The sequence below is a fragment of the Centroberyx affinis genome, unplaced genomic scaffold, assembly GCF_046629955.1.
Source record: "Centroberyx affinis isolate AG114_WGS23_722 - 3 ecotype Tasmania unplaced genomic scaffold, CSIRO-AGI_Caff_v1 ptg003834l_1, whole genome shotgun sequence".
In the NCBI taxonomy this organism is placed as follows: Eukaryota; Metazoa; Chordata; class Actinopteri; order Beryciformes; family Berycidae; genus Centroberyx; species Centroberyx affinis.
In genome coordinates this window covers 1-20,000 of record NW_027281687.1, presented here as the reverse complement: position 1 = coordinate 20,000, position 20,000 = coordinate 1, and the positions used below count along the sequence as shown (strand labels likewise).

At 45.8% G+C, this 20,000-nt stretch overlaps 3 protein-coding genes across 3 annotated transcripts in view; all 3 read right to left on the bottom strand.

Annotated features, from left to right (window-relative positions):
* The window catches only part of il26 (interleukin 26), a 5,778-nt gene extending 3,228 nt beyond the window's left edge, over positions 1 to 2,550 (bottom strand). The window contains exons 1-2 of the mRNA XM_071541217.1: positions 2,401 to 2,550; positions 406 to 468 (exon numbers count right to left, since the gene is read on the bottom strand). Of these exons, the coding sequence (XP_071397318.1) occupies positions 406 to 468; positions 2,401 to 2,550 (213 nt within the window). The remainder of the gene's footprint in view (positions 1 to 405; positions 469 to 2,400) is intronic.
* A 4,548-nt stretch (positions 2,551 to 7,098) lies between these two features.
* il22 (interleukin 22) lies at positions 7,099 to 9,943 on the bottom strand. Its single transcript, XM_071541215.1, has 5 exons — positions 9,708 to 9,943; positions 9,285 to 9,350; positions 9,018 to 9,167; positions 8,206 to 8,265; positions 7,099 to 7,589 (listed from the first exon to the last, which is right to left on the bottom strand). The coding sequence occupies exons 1-5, from the start codon at positions 9,891 to 9,893 to the stop codon at positions 7,503 to 7,505; spliced, it is 549 nt and encodes a 182-aa protein (XP_071397316.1). The 5' UTR covers positions 9,894 to 9,943; the 3' UTR covers positions 7,099 to 7,502.
* A 4,890-nt stretch (positions 9,944 to 14,833) lies between these two features.
* On the bottom strand, positions 14,834 to 19,813 carry mdm1 (Mdm1 nuclear protein; the record flags this gene model as incomplete). The annotated part of the gene is made up of 7 exons (XM_071541213.1): positions 14,834 to 15,329; positions 15,481 to 15,540; positions 17,914 to 18,187; positions 18,355 to 18,416; positions 18,591 to 18,670; positions 19,128 to 19,328; positions 19,569 to 19,813. Coding segments are annotated over 7 exons (1,032 nt in total), but the record flags the coding sequence as incomplete, so codon positions are not given.
* Between the last annotated feature and the right edge of the window lie 187 nt (positions 19,814 to 20,000).

Below are 20,000 nucleotides of genomic sequence, written 5' to 3'. Positions count from 1 at the left end.
CAGACAGGTGGACAGACAGACAGACAGACAGGTGGACAGACAGGTGGACAGACAGACAGACAGACAGACAGGTGGACAGACAGACAGACAGACAGACAGACAGACAGACAGGTGGACAGACAGACAGACAGACAGATGGGCGGACAGACAGACAGACAGACAGACACACAGACAGACGGACAGACAGACAGGCGGACAGACAGACAGACAGACAGACAGACAGGTGGACAGACAGACAGACAGACAGGCAGACAGGCAGACAGACAGACAGACAGACAGACAGACAGGCAGGCAGACAGACAGACAGACAGACAGACAGACAGGTAGACACAGAGACAGGTAGACAGAGAGACAGGTAGACAGGTAGACAGACAGACAGGTAGACAGACAGACAGGTGGACTGACCTCAGGACAGTTGGTGCAGAACTTGGGCAGCAGTCTCAGTTTCCTGGAAGCTTTCTCCTCTTTCTGGGGATAAAAACATCAAACACATCATGTTTCCAATAACTGATAAATTTATAGTTTATACCTTTTTGTAAAGGCAAGAGGTAGAACTTCATAAAACCTTTTTTAACTCCTGCTTTTAGATTATTATTGAAGAAAGATGATGATGATGAAGATGAGAAATAATTCAGTTCAAGTGGTTTTCACTCCCCAGAAGCTCTCCATCAGTTTCCATGCTGTAACTGTACAGGCGTTCAGAGGAGGAGTACCACAGGGTTCTGCCCTCGGCCCACTACTGTTTCCCATCCACATGCTGCCACCTAATTCATATTCATACAGAGGGTGTCGGCTTTCATTCCTACGCAGATGACACTCAACTCTACATCTCCATCCAAACTGAAAGTCGTTTACAATTACAAAACTTAGTGACGTTCTCATCTGCAGTCAGAGGCTGGATGACGACAACTTTCCTTCTCTTGAACGCTGAGAAGACAGACGATCATTCTTGGTCCAAGAAAGCAGAGAGCGCTTATAATTCTGTAATATTTTCTTAACTTTGAGGGTTTTAGAGTCTCAGAGTCCCTTCAGTAAGAATCTCTGTTATTTTTGATCCGGACCTTTCATTTGAAATACATATGAACAGTATTATAAAAACTGCTAAAATAGCTAAAATGCAACCCAGTCTTTCCATGCCAGATACTCAGACACTCATCCATGCTCTTGTCTCTTCTAGACTTGATCTAGAAGAGAACATAGTATTGTTTAAACTGCAGCTTGTTCAAAACGCTGCAGCAGGACGACTAACCAAGACCAGAACCCCGGCCTGCCCCCTCACACCGGCTGACAGGCGAGACCTGGTTTTAAAGAACTCTAACATGTGAAACCATGTTACTGTCAACACCTCTAATATGTGTAGGCTTAATATGTCTGTTTTCTTTCATCTATGACCAAGTCTAGTCGGCCATGTGACAATGACCCACTGATATGTTTTTGCCCTTTGTGTTTATTCATTCTATTGATATACATTTTATTGTTTTAATTTACTTATTAATTGATAGTGCAATATATTGTATTTATTTGCCTTTTTTGCTTTACCTTTTTGTTTTGTGAAGCCTGTTGAGGCAGACTGTGGGATACTGAGCTATAAATAAATACAACTTTCAGTTCCTGTGACACAGTAAACTGTCTTGTCTTTAGCCCTAGTCTCTACTCCAAAACATGAAGAGTTGGAGCTTGAGAAGAGTCAGCTCAGTTAACCTGAACAAACTGTTAGCTAGCTAACTAGCCAGCAAACACACTGATGTTAATGTGAACATGCTAACGCTAGCTGCTGCTAGCTACGTTAGCTAGTGTGCTAATCAGATGTGTTAACAACAAGACAGTGATGGTTAGCTGACCAGATGCTATGGTTAGCTAGCTAACAAGCTGACATTATCTAAACACTAAATCAATCAGATGGATCAGTGATGAATTGATCAGTTCAGACAGAAACAGACAGAAATGAACCGTCTGTTCAGTTCTGTGGAGACAGAAACACAGTCAGCTGTTCAGAGCTGAGATCCAACATGGCCGCCATGTGTTATGTTACCTGATTGCCTGTGTTCTGATTTAGACTTACTACTAATCAATATGAAGTATTGAACTTTGATTTAGAACAATATTAATTATTCATCTTTAATTGATAATTAGCATAAATGATTGATTTTTTTTGTAAGAATGTGAGTTATTGATCTTTAATCATTTTATTGATGATAATAAAGACGACTTCCTGATTGATACGCTAATCAGTAGGAATTATTGATCTTTCGTCCATTTCCAATACAAATTATTGACCTTTAACTGATAAAATAAATGAATTTGATTGAATTTGATTGGTAGGGCACTCAAGAGGAATTACTATTGACCTTTAATTGATAATAAACAGATTTATTGATTGGTAAGAGTTATTGATCTTACCGGCAAGCTGCCGATCAGCTGTTTGGTTTGACTCCACAGATCTCGGATCAGTTCGGCAGGAATCGCCCGTCGGCAGGTCGGCCCATGCTCCGTCGCCGTCGCCGCGGTAACGACCCCGGCCAGCAGGAGGATGAAGGTCACGGGACGCATCTTCAGCTGAGACTGAGACTGCTGCCTGCAGGACGCCACCACCTTTATACCTCTCTCCTCCCCTCACCCCCTCACCCCCCTCCTCCTCCTCCTCCTCCTCCTCTCTGCCCCCCCCCCTCTCATCTTTCAAAACGTCCCTAGGTTCTTACAAATAGTAACATGATGCTGACTCAGCGTTCCAAATTTTCTTGGAGTCTCCATGGTGATGTCATCTCTTCTCCTCTTTCATCCTGTCTCCCTTCTTTTCTCCTCCTCTTTCTTCCTCCTCCTCTCCTCTCTTCCTCTCTCCTCCTCTCCTCTCCTCCTCTCCTCTCTCCTCTTTTCTCCACTTTCAAAATCTTCCAACCTGACGCTGACTCGGCCGTCAGAGTCTCCGTGGCGACGTCACTTCTCTAACGAGCTCGTTAAGGTTGCGGTGCGTCCTGGTGTCTGACCGCGGCCTCAGGCGGGCGGGCGGGGTAAAGTAGGTTGCGGCTCGGCGGCTCGGCGGCTCGGCGGCTCGGCGGGGGAAACGGTGACTCGGCAGCTTCGTTCTCCGCCTCTGACGACTCTGACGGGTTTCAGAAAGCGCCGAGTCGCCGTTTGACCTAGATTGAGCCGAACGAAGCTGCGGGTCAGCGTGTCAGCACCACAGAAGAAGAAGAATCAGGGTTTTTTTAGTCATTACGCACTTCTCCTTTAATGTGAAGCTCCGGCTGCAGGAGAAGCAGAGAAACAGAATTTATTTCTGTGCAGAAAAGTTTTTAGGTCAAAAGAACATGAAGCTGCATCTGAAGATCTGCTGCTTCAATATGAGTTTAACTACAACACGTGTGTGTGTGTGTGTGTGTGTGTGTGTGTGTGTGTGTGAGTGTGTGTGTGTGTGTGTGTGTGTGTGTGTGTGTGTGTGAGTGTGTGTGTGTGAGTGTGTGTGTGTGAGTGTGTGTGTGTTGGCATCAGTTCTTGGAAGTCGGGGGCAGAACAGTAACCAGGTCAAACTCTGACGATACAGCAGAGTATCTACACCTACTGCCTGTCTGTCTGCCTGTCTGTCTGCCTGTCTGTCTGCCTGTCTGTCTGCCTGTCTGTCTGCCTGTCTGTCTGCCTAACTCTCTAACTGTGGAAGAAATGAAGCTTTAATCATTTATGTGCATTGAGTTAGTTCTGTCTTCAGTGTGTCTCTGTTTGCAGAGCGGAAAACTACTGAATCCTTCCTGCAACCTGTTTACCAGATCTGACTGCTGTCCCTGTCTCCAGAGGACAGTCCGGTCCGGACCGTCTCCAGAGGACAGTCCGGTCCGGACCGTCTCCAGAGGACGGTCGGGACAGGACTGATAAGACAGCCCCCCTCCCTGACACACTCCTTGTCTCTGTACTGAAAATCAAACTTCACCATGTGTCTGATCAGATCAGACCTGATCTGATCTGATCTGATCAGATCTGATCTGATCTGATCTGATCTGATCTGATCTGATCTGATCTGATCTGATCTGATCTGATCTGATCAGACCTGATCTGATCTGATCTGATCTGATCTGATCAGACCTGATCTGATCTGATTTGATCTGATCTGATCTGATCAGACCTGATCTGATCTGATCTGATCTGATCAGACCTGATCTGATCTGATCTGATGTCACGTTGTTTGGAGTCATGTGACTGGATCAGGTTTCGGAGGCTTGTTGTGAAGCTGGATGCTAAATAATCTCCTGTTTCTGTTTCTGCTTCAGTTTCTTTCTGATGAACACAAAGAGCCACGCTAAATATAGATCCTTATCACACACACACACACACACACACACACACACACACACACACACACACACACACACACACACACAGGGAAGTTCGGTGTCTTTTTTTACTTCCTGGTGTCACCTGTGTGGGGAAATCCCCTGCTGATGACATGACACAGGTAGGACTCTCCTGACCCCGCCCACACCAGGAAGTAAACGACCAGACAGAATTCACACTGGAACAAAAGGTGTGTGTGTGTGTGTGTGTGTGTGTGTGTGTGTGTGTGTGTGTGTGTGTGTCACGTGTGGCAGGCAGCAGACTGGTTCACATGGAGAGGTCAATATTTCTAATTTTAGCAATTTTTGTTTGTTTGTTTTTTTTTATCAATAAAGTCACTGTGTTGAAGATTCAGATTGTCTGTCTGCTCCAGTTCAGACAGACAGACAGACAGACAGACAGACAGCTAGAGAGAGAGAGAGAGAGACACAGACAGACAGCTAGAGAGAGAGAGAGAGAGACACAGACAGACAGCTAGAGAGAGAGAGAGAGAGACACAGACAGACAGCTAGAGAGAGAGAGACAGACAGATAGACAGACAGCTAGAGAGAGAGACAGACAGACAGCTAGAGAGAGAGAGAGAGAGAGAGACAGAGAGACAGACAGACAGAGAGACAGACAGCTAGAGAGAGAGAGAGAGAGAGACAGACAGACTGAGAGACAGACAGCTAGAGAGAGAGAGAGAGACAGACAGACAGAGAGACAGACAGCAGCTCACTGCCTGTCTGTCTCTCTGTGTAAAGTAGGTAAGTAGGTCTCTTCTTCTTGTGGTTTCTGCAGGTTTCTGCAGCACATCAACATGAAGAGTCAGAGTTCAGTTTATTCACAAATCAGTAACACAAGTACAGTCCTATGAGACAGAATGCAGATACAGTATGTGAAGTGGGACACAGGGAACAGGGGGAACAGGGTCCAGACACTAAGCTGATAGTATTTAAAATATATGTTTACTAACACGTCTAGATTTGAAAAAGTGCATGTATTATACAGCAACACTTACAACCTACAAAACACATAAGAATAACCTAAGACCCTAAAAAGTACTAAATGATCCTAAGACATTTATTCCATCAGTCTAAACATTGATTCAATAGGTAAGAGACAGTAAGTAGAGACACATGGCAAGAGGAAATAACAGAACAGTTTGAATGGATTTCAGAGTAGAGGAGCTAGTTCAGAAGTCTCCAGCCGTTCAGGGTGTTCAAGCTTAAATATTTTATCTTAAACTCTTTTTGAAAACAGACATAATGACATTTTTATCATGTTATCAGGCTCCTTCCACACTGAAGCTCCTACAAGTTGACCTTTCTTACCCTTTATAAGATGCTTGTTTCTAGTCTTATATGTGGGAGGGAAGGTGAGTGGGAATAAAGTCATAAAGTCTGTCGCTGAGCATAGATACAACATTATACATTATATAAGCATTGTGAAAGATATTACATTCAGTAAGCTTCAGAAGACTGTAGCTGTGGAAAAGGTCAGTGGGAGCTTTGCCTTGGACCACGATATGGAACACATAACTTTCTTCTGTAAAATCTGTAGTTTCTCAAGATAACTAGGGAAAGTATTGCACCATATAACATTACAGTCATTTATATGAGGCTCAAATAAAGACTGATATAAGGTTAGAAGTGCTTCAAGTGGACGAAAAATTCTCAACTTGAAAAATAAACCAACATATTTGGACAATTTTTTGGTCAATTCATCAATATGGCCCTTACAGTTTAAGAATTCATCAATATGAACTCGCAGGAATTTGGTGGACTTCACTCTCTCAATAACCCGACCGTTTATTTTGATACAAACATGTTCAACATTATGTCGATTTCTATTCGATTTCTGCAAAAAACAATGAAGTTTGTCTTGCTTATATTTAAGGATAATTTATTGCATTTAAACCGTGTATCCACCTTCACCAGTTCCTCATTTAGATTATTTTGCAGATTTTTGTGTGATAAGAATAAATTTGTATCATCAGCAAATAATACTTTATGTAGAATGCTAGAGGAATTCACAAAATCATTTCTATACAGATGAAGAGGAGCGGCCCTAAGACGGATCCCTGGGGGACCCCGTGTCTGATGGTTTTATGTGATCTGTGACCATTTACATAAACATGTTGCTTCCTCCCATAACAGCTTCTGAACCATCTGAGCGCTGTGCCTCTGACATCATAATGCTGCAGTTTGTTTAGAAGAATTTCAAAGTCAATATTGTCAAATGCTTTTGATAAATCAAGGACAATTCCAATACCGCAGTCGCCTTTATCAATAGCGTTATTGATTTTTTCGTTTTTCCTAAAGCCAGACTGTGATGGAACACAGTGTGTGTGTTTCTTTCTGTCTGAGCAAGTTCATAACTGACCTGAAGTCAGCAGATAAAGAGACAAATAATAAATTATCTGATAATAAGAAGAAATAACACAACTATTACTACTACTACTACTATTACTACTACTGCTACTGCTGCTACTACTGCAGTATTGATTGTCCCTCTTGTTTCTTCATGTCTCTCTTAGTTCATTTTGTCTCAACATGTTTTCTGTGTTTAGTTGCAGGCTGTATTGATCAGTTTGTGTTGTGATTGATTGTTGATCAGTTAGATGATGGGAGGCTTGTTCTGAGGTGGAGGCTGCAGAGAGGTCGGCCTCCTACACTCAGACTGGATCACAGGAGATCATATTTACTGACTGCAGGTTTATGTGGACAACATGGAGGCAGAGAGAACAAGCAGCAACGTTCTTAGTAGAATAAAACTTTATTTTCAAGTATTTCATGTTGTTACTGTAACATACAGAACATTGAGACCTTCAATAGTTTCTCTTTAAATACTGTAACACCTGAATGCTGTAAATCATATCCAGTCAATTCAGCCATAACATGGCAACAAGGTCAACACCAGAGTCCCAGGTATTGGTACGTTTAACAATCAATAAATAGATTCATAACCTTTCGTCAATATAAATAACTGTACGTTTGTATCAAAAACTGTTAAATATGTTCACGGTATCAAATTATCCATAAATAGATCAATAAATAAGAGCAAAACAAACATATAAAATCTGTTGGTACAAATGTGATAAATATGATAAATATGAAACTGAGTCTCTGCCTCAGATCAGATCTTATAAAAACAGAATAGAAACTTTATTGTGTTCATAAATAGAAAGAGCGGAGAGTTCAGGCGTGAACACAGAAGTCCTGCAGGTAGGTGAACAGGATGTCCACCTCCCCCACCGCCTTGTTGATGCCCTGCTGCCCCCCCATCTGCCACACACACACACACACACACACACACACACACACACACACACACACACACAGTGAGTTTCACCAAGGCATCAGAAACACTTTCTAATCACGTTGACAGTGGATGATAAATATAATTACAGTATAATATAGAGTATGATATAAAATGTACTACTGCTAGTACAATACTACTGGTACTACGACTACTGAAAGTACTACTGTTGATAGTACTGCTACTGCTACACTAAACATTGTTTAACTGTATAATCTGTAACACTTTACAATAAGGGTCACTAAGTTAAGGGTTACTTAATGCTTATTAAGCATTAACTAACCCTTAATTAACAGTTAACTAATGTGTAATTTACTTATGGTGTTCATGTTAACTAAGGTATTAATTTATACATTATTTAATAGTCATCTTTATAAACTATTAAATCATGTGTAAATTAACATGAACATCATTAGTAAATTACACATCAGTTAACTGTTAATTAAGGGTTAGTTAATGATTATTAAGCATTAACTAACCCACCCAACCAACATCAAAATAATCTGACAGCTTCATCATCATAATGTTCTACCTTCCTGCCTCATTCAGTTTTTATTATTATCTTTATTTTTCTGTCTTTACCTCAGTGAGCTTCCTGCGAAACTGCACAGCGTGCTGATGGTCGCTGTAACGAGTCACATTCTGGAGAGAGAGACAGGCAGAGAGACAGACAGGTAGAGAGACAGACAGGTAGAGAGACAGACAGGTTAGCTGTTATCAGTACAGTCATCTGTCTGTCTTTCTGTTAACTTTCTGCAACCGAAACCACAGGCAGACGTTATCAACAATAACATCAACCACACCGCCACCACACACACACACACACACACACACACACACACACACACACACACACACACACACACACACACACACACAATTTACAATTTATAATTTCACATCTGGCAGATGCTTTTATCCAAAGTGACTTACACATGAGCTTTTCATACAACACAAGCAAGGATCTAGTTAGGAGAACAAGGAGAGTAAGATCTATAGACTCAGATCTGGTGCTAAGAGTCTCTATGCGTACAGAGCATAGAGACAAATCTGTTGTTTTTTCTTTTGGTTTGGTTACCCGGGCCATCAGGTGAGAAGGTATTCACTAAAGAGCTGGTCTTTAGCTTTTTCTTAAGGATTGAGAGGGACTGTGGATGGAATGGAGTTTGGGAACTCGTTCCACCACACACACACACACACACACACACACACACACCTCTCTTCCTCTCTCACTCTCCTTAATACTCTCTAACGAATCAATTAACCAATCAACTAACACACACACACACACACACACACACCACACACACACACACACACACACACACACACACACACACACACCCACACACACACACACACACACACACACTCACACACACACACACACTCACACAGCCGTGTGTCTGGAGGTCCTCGCTGACGCGGGTGAGCGACGTCTTCAGCTGGTGCATTTTGGGATGCTGGTTGTCATGGTTACGCAGGATGTTGTGCAGGTAGTAGTCCAGGATGTTGGCATGGAGGCAGCAGATCTCCAGGTGGTGCTGCACGATGGAGGAGGAGGTCAGAGGTCAGAGGTCAGAGGTCAGACACAGAGTCTCAGAGTCACTCAGTCAATCGATCAATGAATCAATCAGTCAGTCAGTGTATCAGTGTCCCACCTGGTCAGTATCCACTCTGGACAGCAGCCTCACACTGGAGTCATCTTCTGTCTCTGAACTCTGAGCCTGCAGACAGACAGACAGAGAGACAGGCAGACAGAGAGACAGAGAGACAGACAGACAGAGAGACAGGCAGACAGACAGACAGACAGACAGACAGACAGACAGGCAGACAGACAGACAGAGAGACAGGCAGACAGACAGACAGACAGACAGACAGACAGACAGACAGACAGACAGGCAGACAGACAGAGAGACAGACAGACAGACAGACAGACAGACAGACAGGCAGACAGACAGAGAGACAGACAGAGAGACAGTCCATTAGCATCACTGTGCTTCATTCTAACCAGCTGATATTAAACAGGATTATGAAAAGCTGTTTGCAGGACCCGGTCTGATCCGGCTCCGGTGGTCACTCACGTGTTGCGACACCTCCTGGACGGCGCGGTACGTCTCGGGGTTGTGCAGCGGCTCGCTGAGCGGCCGCTTCACGGGGACCGCCGCCGCCGCCGCCTCGTCCGCGCTCCAGCCAATCAGGAGCAGGGGCAGGACGAGGAGCAGGGCGGGGAGCGAGGACAGAGCGGAGAGAGCGGAGAGCAGCTTCATGTTTCAGCAGGACGGGTTTTATCCTTTCAGAGTTCAGAGAGTCAGACCGTTTTCACCTGGGAGACAGACAGGTGGACAGACAGACAGGTGGACAGACAGACAGGTTAGACATTAAAACACTTCTGTAAAGAAACAACAAAAGAAAACATTTAACCCTCATATTAAACCAGACTAATGTGTTAAAAAATACACTCATTTCTCTCTCTCTCTCTCTCTCTCTCTCTCTCCGTCTCTCTCTCTCTCTCTCTCCGTCTCTCTCTCTCTCTCTCTCCGTCTCTCTCTCTCTCCGTCTCTCTCTCTCTCTCTCTCCGTCTCTCTCTCTCTCTCTCTCCGTCTCTCTCTGTGTCTCTCTTACCTCTCGGTAGATGCTGTATTGTGGAAGTGTCTCTCGCCCGTCTCTTTATATCACTCAGCCCTCCGCCCCCTTCTGCAGAATATAGGACAGGTAACCAGCTAAAAAACCCCAAGACACACACACACACACACACACACACACACACACACACACACACACACACACACACAGGTCAGGTCAGTGCTGACTTGTTATTCTGTTTACTGTCAGTTACATAAAAAGGAAATTAGCTGTCAGGGTGTGTGTGCGTCTTTGACATTTGTATTAAAATGCTAAATGAGCAAATTAATTGTCCTCTTTCACTGACATCATATCCTCTTTCTGAGCGTGTGTGTGTGTGTGTGTGTGTGTGTGTGTGTGTGTGTGTGTGTGTGTGTGTGTGTGTTGTGTGTGTGTGTGTAGACAGTACTTCCCACTGGAATAGAAGTTGGAAGATCCACATTGTTCTGTAAATTTCCCATAAAGACACACACACACACACACACACACACACACACACACACACACACACACACACACACACACACACACAGGTTATTGTTTACAGTGGCACGAGGCAAACTGGGGGAAGAGGAGGGAAATAAGAAGGAAATAAAATATTGATTTATTCATTGCTACTCATTGATTGCTATTCATTGACCCCCCCCCCCCCCCCCACCACCACCCCCACCCCCCCAGGTTTTTGTGTCGTCAACCTTCCCTTGACAAATAAAGGTTTGAAACGCAGTGTTCACATACTGAGATTATGTCACACACACACACACACACACACATTTACACTGTGTAATTTACACTGCAGTTTATTGTTATGAGGGGAATTTACAAATCTTCCAAAGTAAATACTTTGAAGATTACATATAGTGTGTGTGTGTGTGTGTGTGTGTGTGTGTGTGTGTGTGTGTGTGTGTAGTTGCGGAGTAACCAGTTTTTGCAGTCCAGAGGAAGTGATGATGATGTTTGCTCTTCTTCTTCCATAGCAACCTTTCAGATGACATCACTTCTGCTTTAATAGAGAGAGAGACAGACAGAGAGAGATAGAGAGGGAGAGAGAGAGAGAGAGAGAGAGAGAGCGATAGAGAGAGAGAGAGAGAGAGAGAGAGAGAGAGAGAGAGAGAGAGAGAGAGAGAGAGAGAGAGAGAGAGAGAGAGAGAGAGAGAGGGGAAGACATGCAGTGTCTGTATTCAGTCATGTAATTGAACATAATCTGTAATTAATAAATCAGACTGACCTGATGTGGGAAACAAGCTGCTGAAATGTGAATGAGTGTAAAAACAGAAGCATATTTTCTCATATATTGAGGCCAGTAGTTAATTATTCCTCATCCAGTCATCACAAATATTTTTATCAAAGATCTTCGACTTGTTTGCTTTACAACTGATTGAAGGTGAAAAAAATGAATATCAACTGAATATTCAATATGAAGCTAACTTCACTCTGGTTTCATGTGTAGGTGGAGAGAGCGACACTGAGAGGGCCAAAGTGTTTCCAGAGGAGAAAAAGTGAGAGTCGCCTTTCTTATTTAAACCTGTCTCTCTGCTGCAGTGCATTCTGGTCTATTGAGTCTGCTGCAGTGCATGCTGGTCTCTCTCCTGCTCCTGTGGTGGAGAAACTGGTCTCTCTCCTCTTCTCTGGTGGATCTCTCCCTGTATGATTGTTGAACGTCTCTTGGTCAAAATGGCGGCTCTAGAAAGAAGCCCTCGCTCTTTGATCCTGAGGGACTGACACCAAAACCTGACGTTTACCGCTGAGGTTTTACATCCTGAAACATTTTCTCATCTCAAACTCCACTGGAGCTGCTGGAAACATCTGGAGGTGACGTCACCTCGTCTGTGATTGGCCGGTTATCCACCGAGAAGAAAAACACAACAGACCACTGAAGGGAGGCAGGAACGGAAAGAACGTCACCAACAGCTGATTTGAACAGTTAGTGATTCGGGGGATTTCTTCCTCTAACGGGGTCAAACCTCGTTACCACAGGAGGGAGGATCAAAGCAGCCGGAGCTCCGGGGTTCGAACCCCCGGCTCCTGACTAACAGGACAGTCGGTGTCTTGTGGTCGATGGCGGGAAGATCCGTGTTTAGAAAGATGTAGAAATGACAGAGCGTCTTCTCCCTCCTGCAGGGTGACATGACAGGCTGAGGAGGACACAGCTGACAGGAGGACCACACAGAGAAATAAAGACCGGCTTAGTGTGGACCAGGTCTGGGTCTCTGTTCGGGATGTCGAGGCTCGGACCCAGACCCTCTCGGACCGTTCGGTCGCTCCTCTGGCTTTTAAAACCGAGGTGGAGCTCAGGCCTCCGACCCAGACCCTCAGGAAGATCACGCGTGTTCTTAACATGTTGCAGCGCAGTCTTCCACACGCTGAGCTGTTTGACAGTTTTCCAGACTCTGCTCTGGATGCTGGAGTTCAAAACCAAAGTGGAACTCCAGCATGAGACCCAAAAACCTCAAGCGAGTCTCACTGGTTTCACTCTCTGCACCACAGAGGCTAAAACACGGAGCTGCTCCTCTGAGAGCCGGATGTCAGGTTTCAAGACTCACTCAGACCTCCTGAGCTCAGACTCAGACGGGCCCTGAAGGTCCTGGTTCACAGTCCTGAGGCCGGAAACCTGCCGGACCACAAGAGGGGTCTGGCTGCAGAGCTCCGCTGTCAGGCCCGCTCCACGCTCAGGCCTCTTCTTCCTCAGTTATTCTGAACTGCCAGTTCCCTCCCAAGCGAGCTGTACTTGTCCCAAGCTGAAGTTCCATGAAGCCACATTTTCATTTCCGGTTTTGCTGCCGAAGCGCATTTAATTTTCAAAATAAAAGCCCCACAAGGCTGCCACAAGAAACATAGTTATGAGTGGTGAAATCTCCGAATTAATAATAATTCATCCAAATGTTTAGGGGGACGACGTAAACAATTTCTGAGTGCATGACTGTCTTCTGATCAGTGCTGACCGGAGAGATGTAACATCAGAACAGGAGAAAACAGGAGAAAACGTTATGTCACTGTTCTCTTCCTCTGCTGATGTTTTCCTTCATTCTCTCATGCTAACAACATAAATTAGCAGCAGATAGTAGAACAAAGCCTGTCAGCTCAGTAGATACTTAAACAAACTTTACACCATTGGTAAGCACCATGCCTTAAAGTTTACAAATGCAAGCTTCATTCACACATAGGCTCCGCTCAAATATTCACGCTGCACGTACAAAACAAAATGCAAAAGACAAAAACAGAAAGCCCATCAGACACATCACTGCAAACAGAAACAGATTAAAGTCAGACTCCAGATTGAGCCGACAGAAAAAGAAAGTAGTCCTCTGTTCCTGAGAGGTGAAGCGCAATTAATATAACCGACGATGAAGAAGAACGTTGGACTGAATCAGAATGAAAGAAGAAGAAGACCTGAGCGTGGAGCTGGTCTGGCAGTGGAGGTCTGCAGCCGGACCCTGCCGGACCCTGCCGGACCCTGCCGGACCCGTCGGCTCTGCTGAGCGAGCAGGTCCGGTCTGGTTGTGGTTCATGTCGTCGTCACGCTGCAGCAGCTTCGTTTTTTGTCTCATTTTTATTTTATTTGGCAAATCATCAAGTCCCATATTCTCCACTGTCCTGAGTTTTATTTTGTCTTTGGTCCTGCTTTACATGATGTGGGACCTTTCATTTTTGTTGAAACCTTTATTTTAGGATTTTCAAACTCTCAGTACGTCACTCGAGCAACTCGGCCACGGTTATCTTCACAAATACAAAGAAGAAAAAAAGAAAAACAGATCATAGGACTTCATCATTACTAGTAAATAAAATATATACAGTATGCACAACGATAGAGGACAGGTCCCTGACCCGCTGCAGGTCTACAGCTCCAGACCCGCTGCAGGTCTACAGCTCCCTGACCCGCTGCAGGTCTACAGCTCCCTGACCCGCTGCAGGTCTACAGCTCACTGACCCGCTGCAGGTCTACAGCTCACTGACCCGCTGCAGGTCTACAGCTCACTGACCCGCTGCAGGTCTACTGCTCCCTGACCCGCTGCAGCTTCAGGGACTTTCCTCTGGTGCTTCAGATGTTTGAAACCTGGATGGGGTTTGAACCCAGAGGTGGATCCGCTCAGTCACAACTCTGAAACTGACGACTCGTTCCTCCGGTGTTTCTGCTCTTCCCACAGGTCAGCTGTCAATCAAGCGGTGTGGGCGGAGCTTTGGGTTTCCTGTTGCTGCAGTTTGAGTTTACTCTCTTCAGTTCAGTCATGGTGGCTCATGCTAACTACCAGCTCTTCTTCTTCTGTTCTTCTGACTCCGACTGTTCAGACCAGACAGTGGAGAAGCTTCATGAACTGGATGCCGGATCACGTTGATGCTCAGAACTGGACCGGCGACTGAAGGATCAGCAGGTCTGAGATCAGCTCAAGCTTCTCTTAATGCTGGCTGTCAAACTCACAACCTGCTCAGCTACTTCTGACTGAGCAATATGATTGGCTGAGAGGCCGTCCAACAGTGATGTCACTGGTCGCAGCGTCATCAGTAGAAGTTCTCTTACAGTCAGAGGTCAAAGTTCAAAGAAAGACTTTAAATCAGAAATCAGACTTTAAACATTTTATTCAGGTTGTTTTATTCGTCCAATCAGCTGCAAGCTGCTTAGCTAGCTACCTGTCTGACATGAATATCCCATGATGCTCTCTGTCTGTTCTGTGGGGACCGGGTCAGAACCTGTTGGGGTAGAATCCGGGGTCCTGGTCCTGGTTCTGGTCCTGGTCCAGCAGCTTTACAGATTCTTTCATATGAACTGATCAGATCAGATGATTCTATAAAAACATTCTTCACACTAATTACATTGATGACTGATTTCTATAAAAATACATTATTCAGACTAATTACATTAATTACTGAAGAACAAACTACACAACAGCCACAAAACCAGCTAGTTTCCATGACGACAGCGGGGCCGACCAAGGTCCGCACTCTGACCCGGGGTCGGGGGTTCAGGGTCAAAGGTCATCTCTTCCCCCAGAACTCGTCTCGTCTCTTCTGAGCGCGCTCCAGGACGGCGGACGCCACCGAGCAGGAAGCCGCCGAACGCCACGACATCACCGACAGCCGGTCGTCTAGGCAACAAGACAGAGTCAGCTAGTTTAACGTACCGATAATCCCCTGAGGTCTGGTTACCATGGTGACGAGGTCTGTTACCTACTACACCTACTAGTATAATACTATAATACTAATACTATAGTATATTATATACTACAATATATTCACCTTCATCAGAACCACAACCTCCACCTGGACACTGGAGCCTGAACCTCAAACCTAACTCTCCTGAGAGGAGGAGAGGAGGAGAGGAGGAGAGGAGGAGAGGGAGAGAGGAGAGGAGGAGAGGAGAGAGGAGAGGAGAGGAGAGGAGAGGAGAGGAGAGGAGAGGAGGAGGAGAGGAGGAGAGGAGGAGGAGAGAGAGAGAGGAGAGGAGGAGAGGAGGAGAGAGGAGAGGAGGAGGAGAGAGAGGAGGAGAGGAGAGAGGAGAGGAGGAGAGGAGGAGAGAGGAGAGGAGAGGAGGAGAGGAGAGGAGGAGGAGAGGAGGAGAGGGAGAGGAGGAGGAGAGAGAGGAGGAGAGGACAGAGAGGAGAGGAGGAGAGAGGAGGAGGAGAGGAGGAGAGAGGAGAGGAGAGGAGGAGAGGGAGAGGAGGAGGAGAGGAGGAGAGAGGAGAGGAGAGGAGGAGAGGAGGAGAGAGGAGAGGAGGAGAGGAAGGAGGAGAAGAGAGGAGGAGAGAGGAGAGGAGAGACGAGAGGAGGAGAGGGGGGATGAGAGGAGAGGAGAGGAGGAGAGGGAAGAGAGGAGAGAAAGTTAGTAAAAGATTAAAACATTTATCAGATTGTTTCTATTTCCAGACTTTACTGACAGGACTTGATGATGTCGGTGTTATTGATTAGATTATAGATTACATGGATTATGAATCACAATATGATCACTGATATCTGAAGATGATTGTGCATTACACAACAGGTAGTTCCGACCAAGCGATCTGATTGGTCAACTAGACATTTAGAACGTGCTCAAATCAGCATGACAGCACACCTAGCCGTGCTCATCACTAATATTACTCCGCCATATTATCATACAATATATTTAAATATAACGCTACGCTAACTCTGTTCAGCCTTGATGTTCCAGACGCTCTGCATCCTCCATCAGCTGTGCCGGTGAGTCTACTAGCTTAAAAATACATGTGAAGTTCGCGGACGTAGCAGCTAAATCTGTCCATGGAAAAATTATTTTTTTCAGCAGATATCTTAGTTACAACAAGACTGAGCTAGCGAGGCAGTTTTGTGTTTATATGTGTGGTATTTATTCAGTTTGGGAAATCCCGCGATCTCTAGAAAGCATTAGCTCCAGTTGGCTGCTGACTCAACAGGGACTAGAACTCGTCTGTTGCAGGTCGGTACTAAGGCTCCGCCTACTTGCTGGAGCAGTAAACTAGGTTCCATTACATAGGACCCTACTGACGTGACTGATTGTTTTCCAGTTATTAGTCAGACCCCATGTATTTCCAGGGAAACGGAGTGCCAATAATGACGGTAACGCACACCCTCTCGTGTAATATTGCTTAAGTAAACTCTAATCTGTTTGCCAGACTCTTCCAGGCTTCACGTGACATGAGGATCTATTGAAGAGCTGGAAACATGAGCAGGAAGTGAAGAGGAGAGGGGGACTCCCTGTGTGTGTGTGTGTGTGTGTGTGTGAGTGTGTGTGTGAGTGTGTGTGTGTGTGTGTGTGTGTGAATGGGTATAATGAGTCCAGCAGTGGCTTTCACTGCAGGCTGGTTTACACCTGGGACAGCAGCTGAATGCAGGCGATCAGAACCTGATCTGAAAACCTCCAGCAGGCTTTCTGTGGTTCATCTTTGTCTCGGTCGCCTGTGGGCTCGTGTTCAGAGGAAGGCCTCTGATTGGCTGAACGCACGCTGATGGGAAAAGTTCAGCTGGTTGAACTTTGTGTCGTCAGAGCGATGGAAACGTGACAGAAGGAGTGTCATCAGTCTGCCTGACAACACACAGACCGACCTCTGACCTCTGACCTCTGACCTCTGACCCAACTCTGACCTTTACAGTCACACAGTAAAGAGAGAGGCAGACTCCATCACTCAGGACCCTCCACCCCCCTTCACCCCCCTTCACCCCTCCTTCACCCCCCTCCACCCCCCTTCACCACTCCTTCACCCCCCCTCCACCCCCCTTCACCACTCCTTCACCCCCCTTCACCCCTCCTCCACCCCCCCTTCACCCCTCCTTCACCCCCTCCACCACTCCTTCACCCCCCCCTCCACCCCCCTTCTGTGTGTGTGTGTGTGTGTGTGTGTGTGTGTGTGTGCAGGAGACTCTCCAGTCTGATCACTCAGAGAAAAGCCTGTTGGAGTCTGGAGCAGCAGCATGAAAACACCTATTTGACTTCATCAGCTGATTCTGGGTAATTCTGGTCTACTCTTCCTACAGTACAGTACATCACATAATAATAATAATAATAATAATAATAATAATAATGATGATAACAATAATAATAACAACCTATTAACTTTTTTTGAGGCGGGTGGTGAGAACACAGTTTGTGTTTATTTGTCAAAGTCAAAGTCAATAATAATGATATTAATAACAAAGTAGAGCAATAACAACAACACCAGCTCCAGGTCCAGGTCTTACCGTTGTGTTGGAAGTCTGGGTGTCGGAGAGTTCCCTGGATACAGTGTGGAGGGGGCGGGGCCAGAGGGGGCGGGGCCAGAGGGGGCGGGGCTGTAGGGTTTTGCTTCATCCTGATTGGTTTAGAGGCAGGGCTGGGGGCTGGTTTGTGGTTGGGGGAAGGGCCAGAGGAGGAGTGGTGGGCGGGGTTGTTCTCTGGCCACGCCCCCTCTTGTCTGAGTGGCAGGTTGTCCACAGTCTCCGCCCCCGCTGCCATGGAAACAGCTGTGCCACACCTCTGAGAGCAGAACAATATACAGTAATGTAAAAGTATAAAATAGAATAAAATACAATACAATTCAATACAATACAATACAATGTAATGTATGTATGTGTGTGTGTGTGTGTGTGTGTGTGTGTGTGTGTGTGTGTGTGTGTATGTGTGTGTGTGTGTGTGTGTGTTACCTGTGCTCTGTATGGAGACAGACTGTCTGTCCTCCCCAGTCCTCCCACCAGAATAGCGCCTCCTGGTGGAGACACAGAGGCCAGAGGTCACACAGTGTGTGTCACTCTGTGTGTGTGTGTGTGTGTGTGTGTGTGTGTGTGTGTGTGTGTGTGTGTGCGCGTGTGTGTGTGTGTGTGTGCGTGTGTGTGTGTGTGTGTGTGCGTGTGTGTGTGTGTGTGTGTGTGTGTGTGTGTACCGGTGGCAGGCGTGGTGCGGTCATGGTGAGTTCTCTGAACCGGTCGCAGCTTCAGCCGGGGAGTCGGTAACCTCCCCTCCCTACACACGCACGCACACACACACGCACGCACACACACACACACACACACACACACACACACACACACACACAGGGTTGTGAGAATCATCTCTTCTCAGAACTGCAGGAACGTTGAAGCGTCATCAGAAACCAACTGACTGTCAGAGTGGAAAAGACTCAACATGGAACATAAAACTCTCCACGAAACCAGGAGAATACTACTGCTGTAATACTACTACTACTACTGCTGTAATACTACTACTACTACTGCTGTAATCCTACTACTACTACTGCTGTAATACTACTACTACTACTGCTGTAATACTACTACTACTACTGCTGTAATACTACTACTACTACTGCTGTAATACTACTACTACTACTACTACTGCTGTAATACTACTACTGTAATACTACTACTACTACTACTACTACTCATATGAAAGCGCAGTAGAAAGCAGTAGAATAACAACGTACTCGTCTGTCTCTTCCTCTTCTTCTCCCCAAGCCAAACGCCTTTCAGCAGGAGGACCGGGGTGTGTGTGTGTGTTGGTGTGTGTGTGGTGTGTGTGTGTGTTGGTGTGTGTGTGGTGTGCGTGTGTGTTGGTGTGTGTGTGGTGTGCGTGTGTGTCTTCTGCCCCCCCAACAGAAGTCCTCTTGCTGGAGTTACTGGAGCGGCTGCCAGTGAGACAGAGACAGACAGACAGACAGACAGTGAGACAGACAGACAGTGAGACAGACAGACAGTGAGACAGACAGACAGACAGACAGTGAGACAGACAGACAGACAGACAGTGAGACAGACAGACAGTGAGACAGACAGACAGACAGTGAGACAGACAGACAGACAGGCAGTGAGACTAATTAAACTGATATCAAAAGAAGAGGCTGTCAGGTGATGCAGCCTCTGTCTCCCACCTGGCCAGGTCCAGAGCCTCCACACAGGAGATGCTACCGCCGTCCGGATGGGTGCAGAGGTCAGAGGTCAGGCGGGGGGAGGGGGGGTCGGTGTCGGTGGGGGGGTCGGTGTCGCTCGGCTCCCACAGAGCGTTGTGTTCAGACTGCAGCTGGCTCAGGTGGTCTCTGGAGAAATTAGTTCCCCAGGATCTGAGGCGGTGTGCCAGAGCCTGCTGCCTCAGCTGCTGCACCTGCACACACAGACATCAGCTAACTATATATACTAACTATATATACTAACTATATATACTAACTATACTCACTACCTATATATACTAACTATACTCACTAACTATATATACTAACTATACTCACTAACTATATATACTAACTATACTCACTACCTATATATACTAACTATACTCACTACCTATATATACTAACTATACTCAC

Bases quoted from the DNA above. Each gene is read 5' to 3' on its own strand.
- il22 (XM_071541215.1), bottom strand. From the start codon at position 9,893: ATGAAGCTGCTCTCCGCTCTCTCCGCTCTGTCCTCGCTCCCCGCCCTG. The intron at 8,266-9,017 runs GTGAGTGTGTGT...CTCTCTCTCCAG, and splicing joins ACCTCCAGACACACGGCTGT to AATGTGACTCGTTACAGCGA. The intron at 7,590-8,205 runs GTAAAGACAGAA...TGTGTGTGGCAG, and splicing joins TTCGCAGGAAGCTCACTGAG to ATGGGGGGGCAGCAGGGCAT.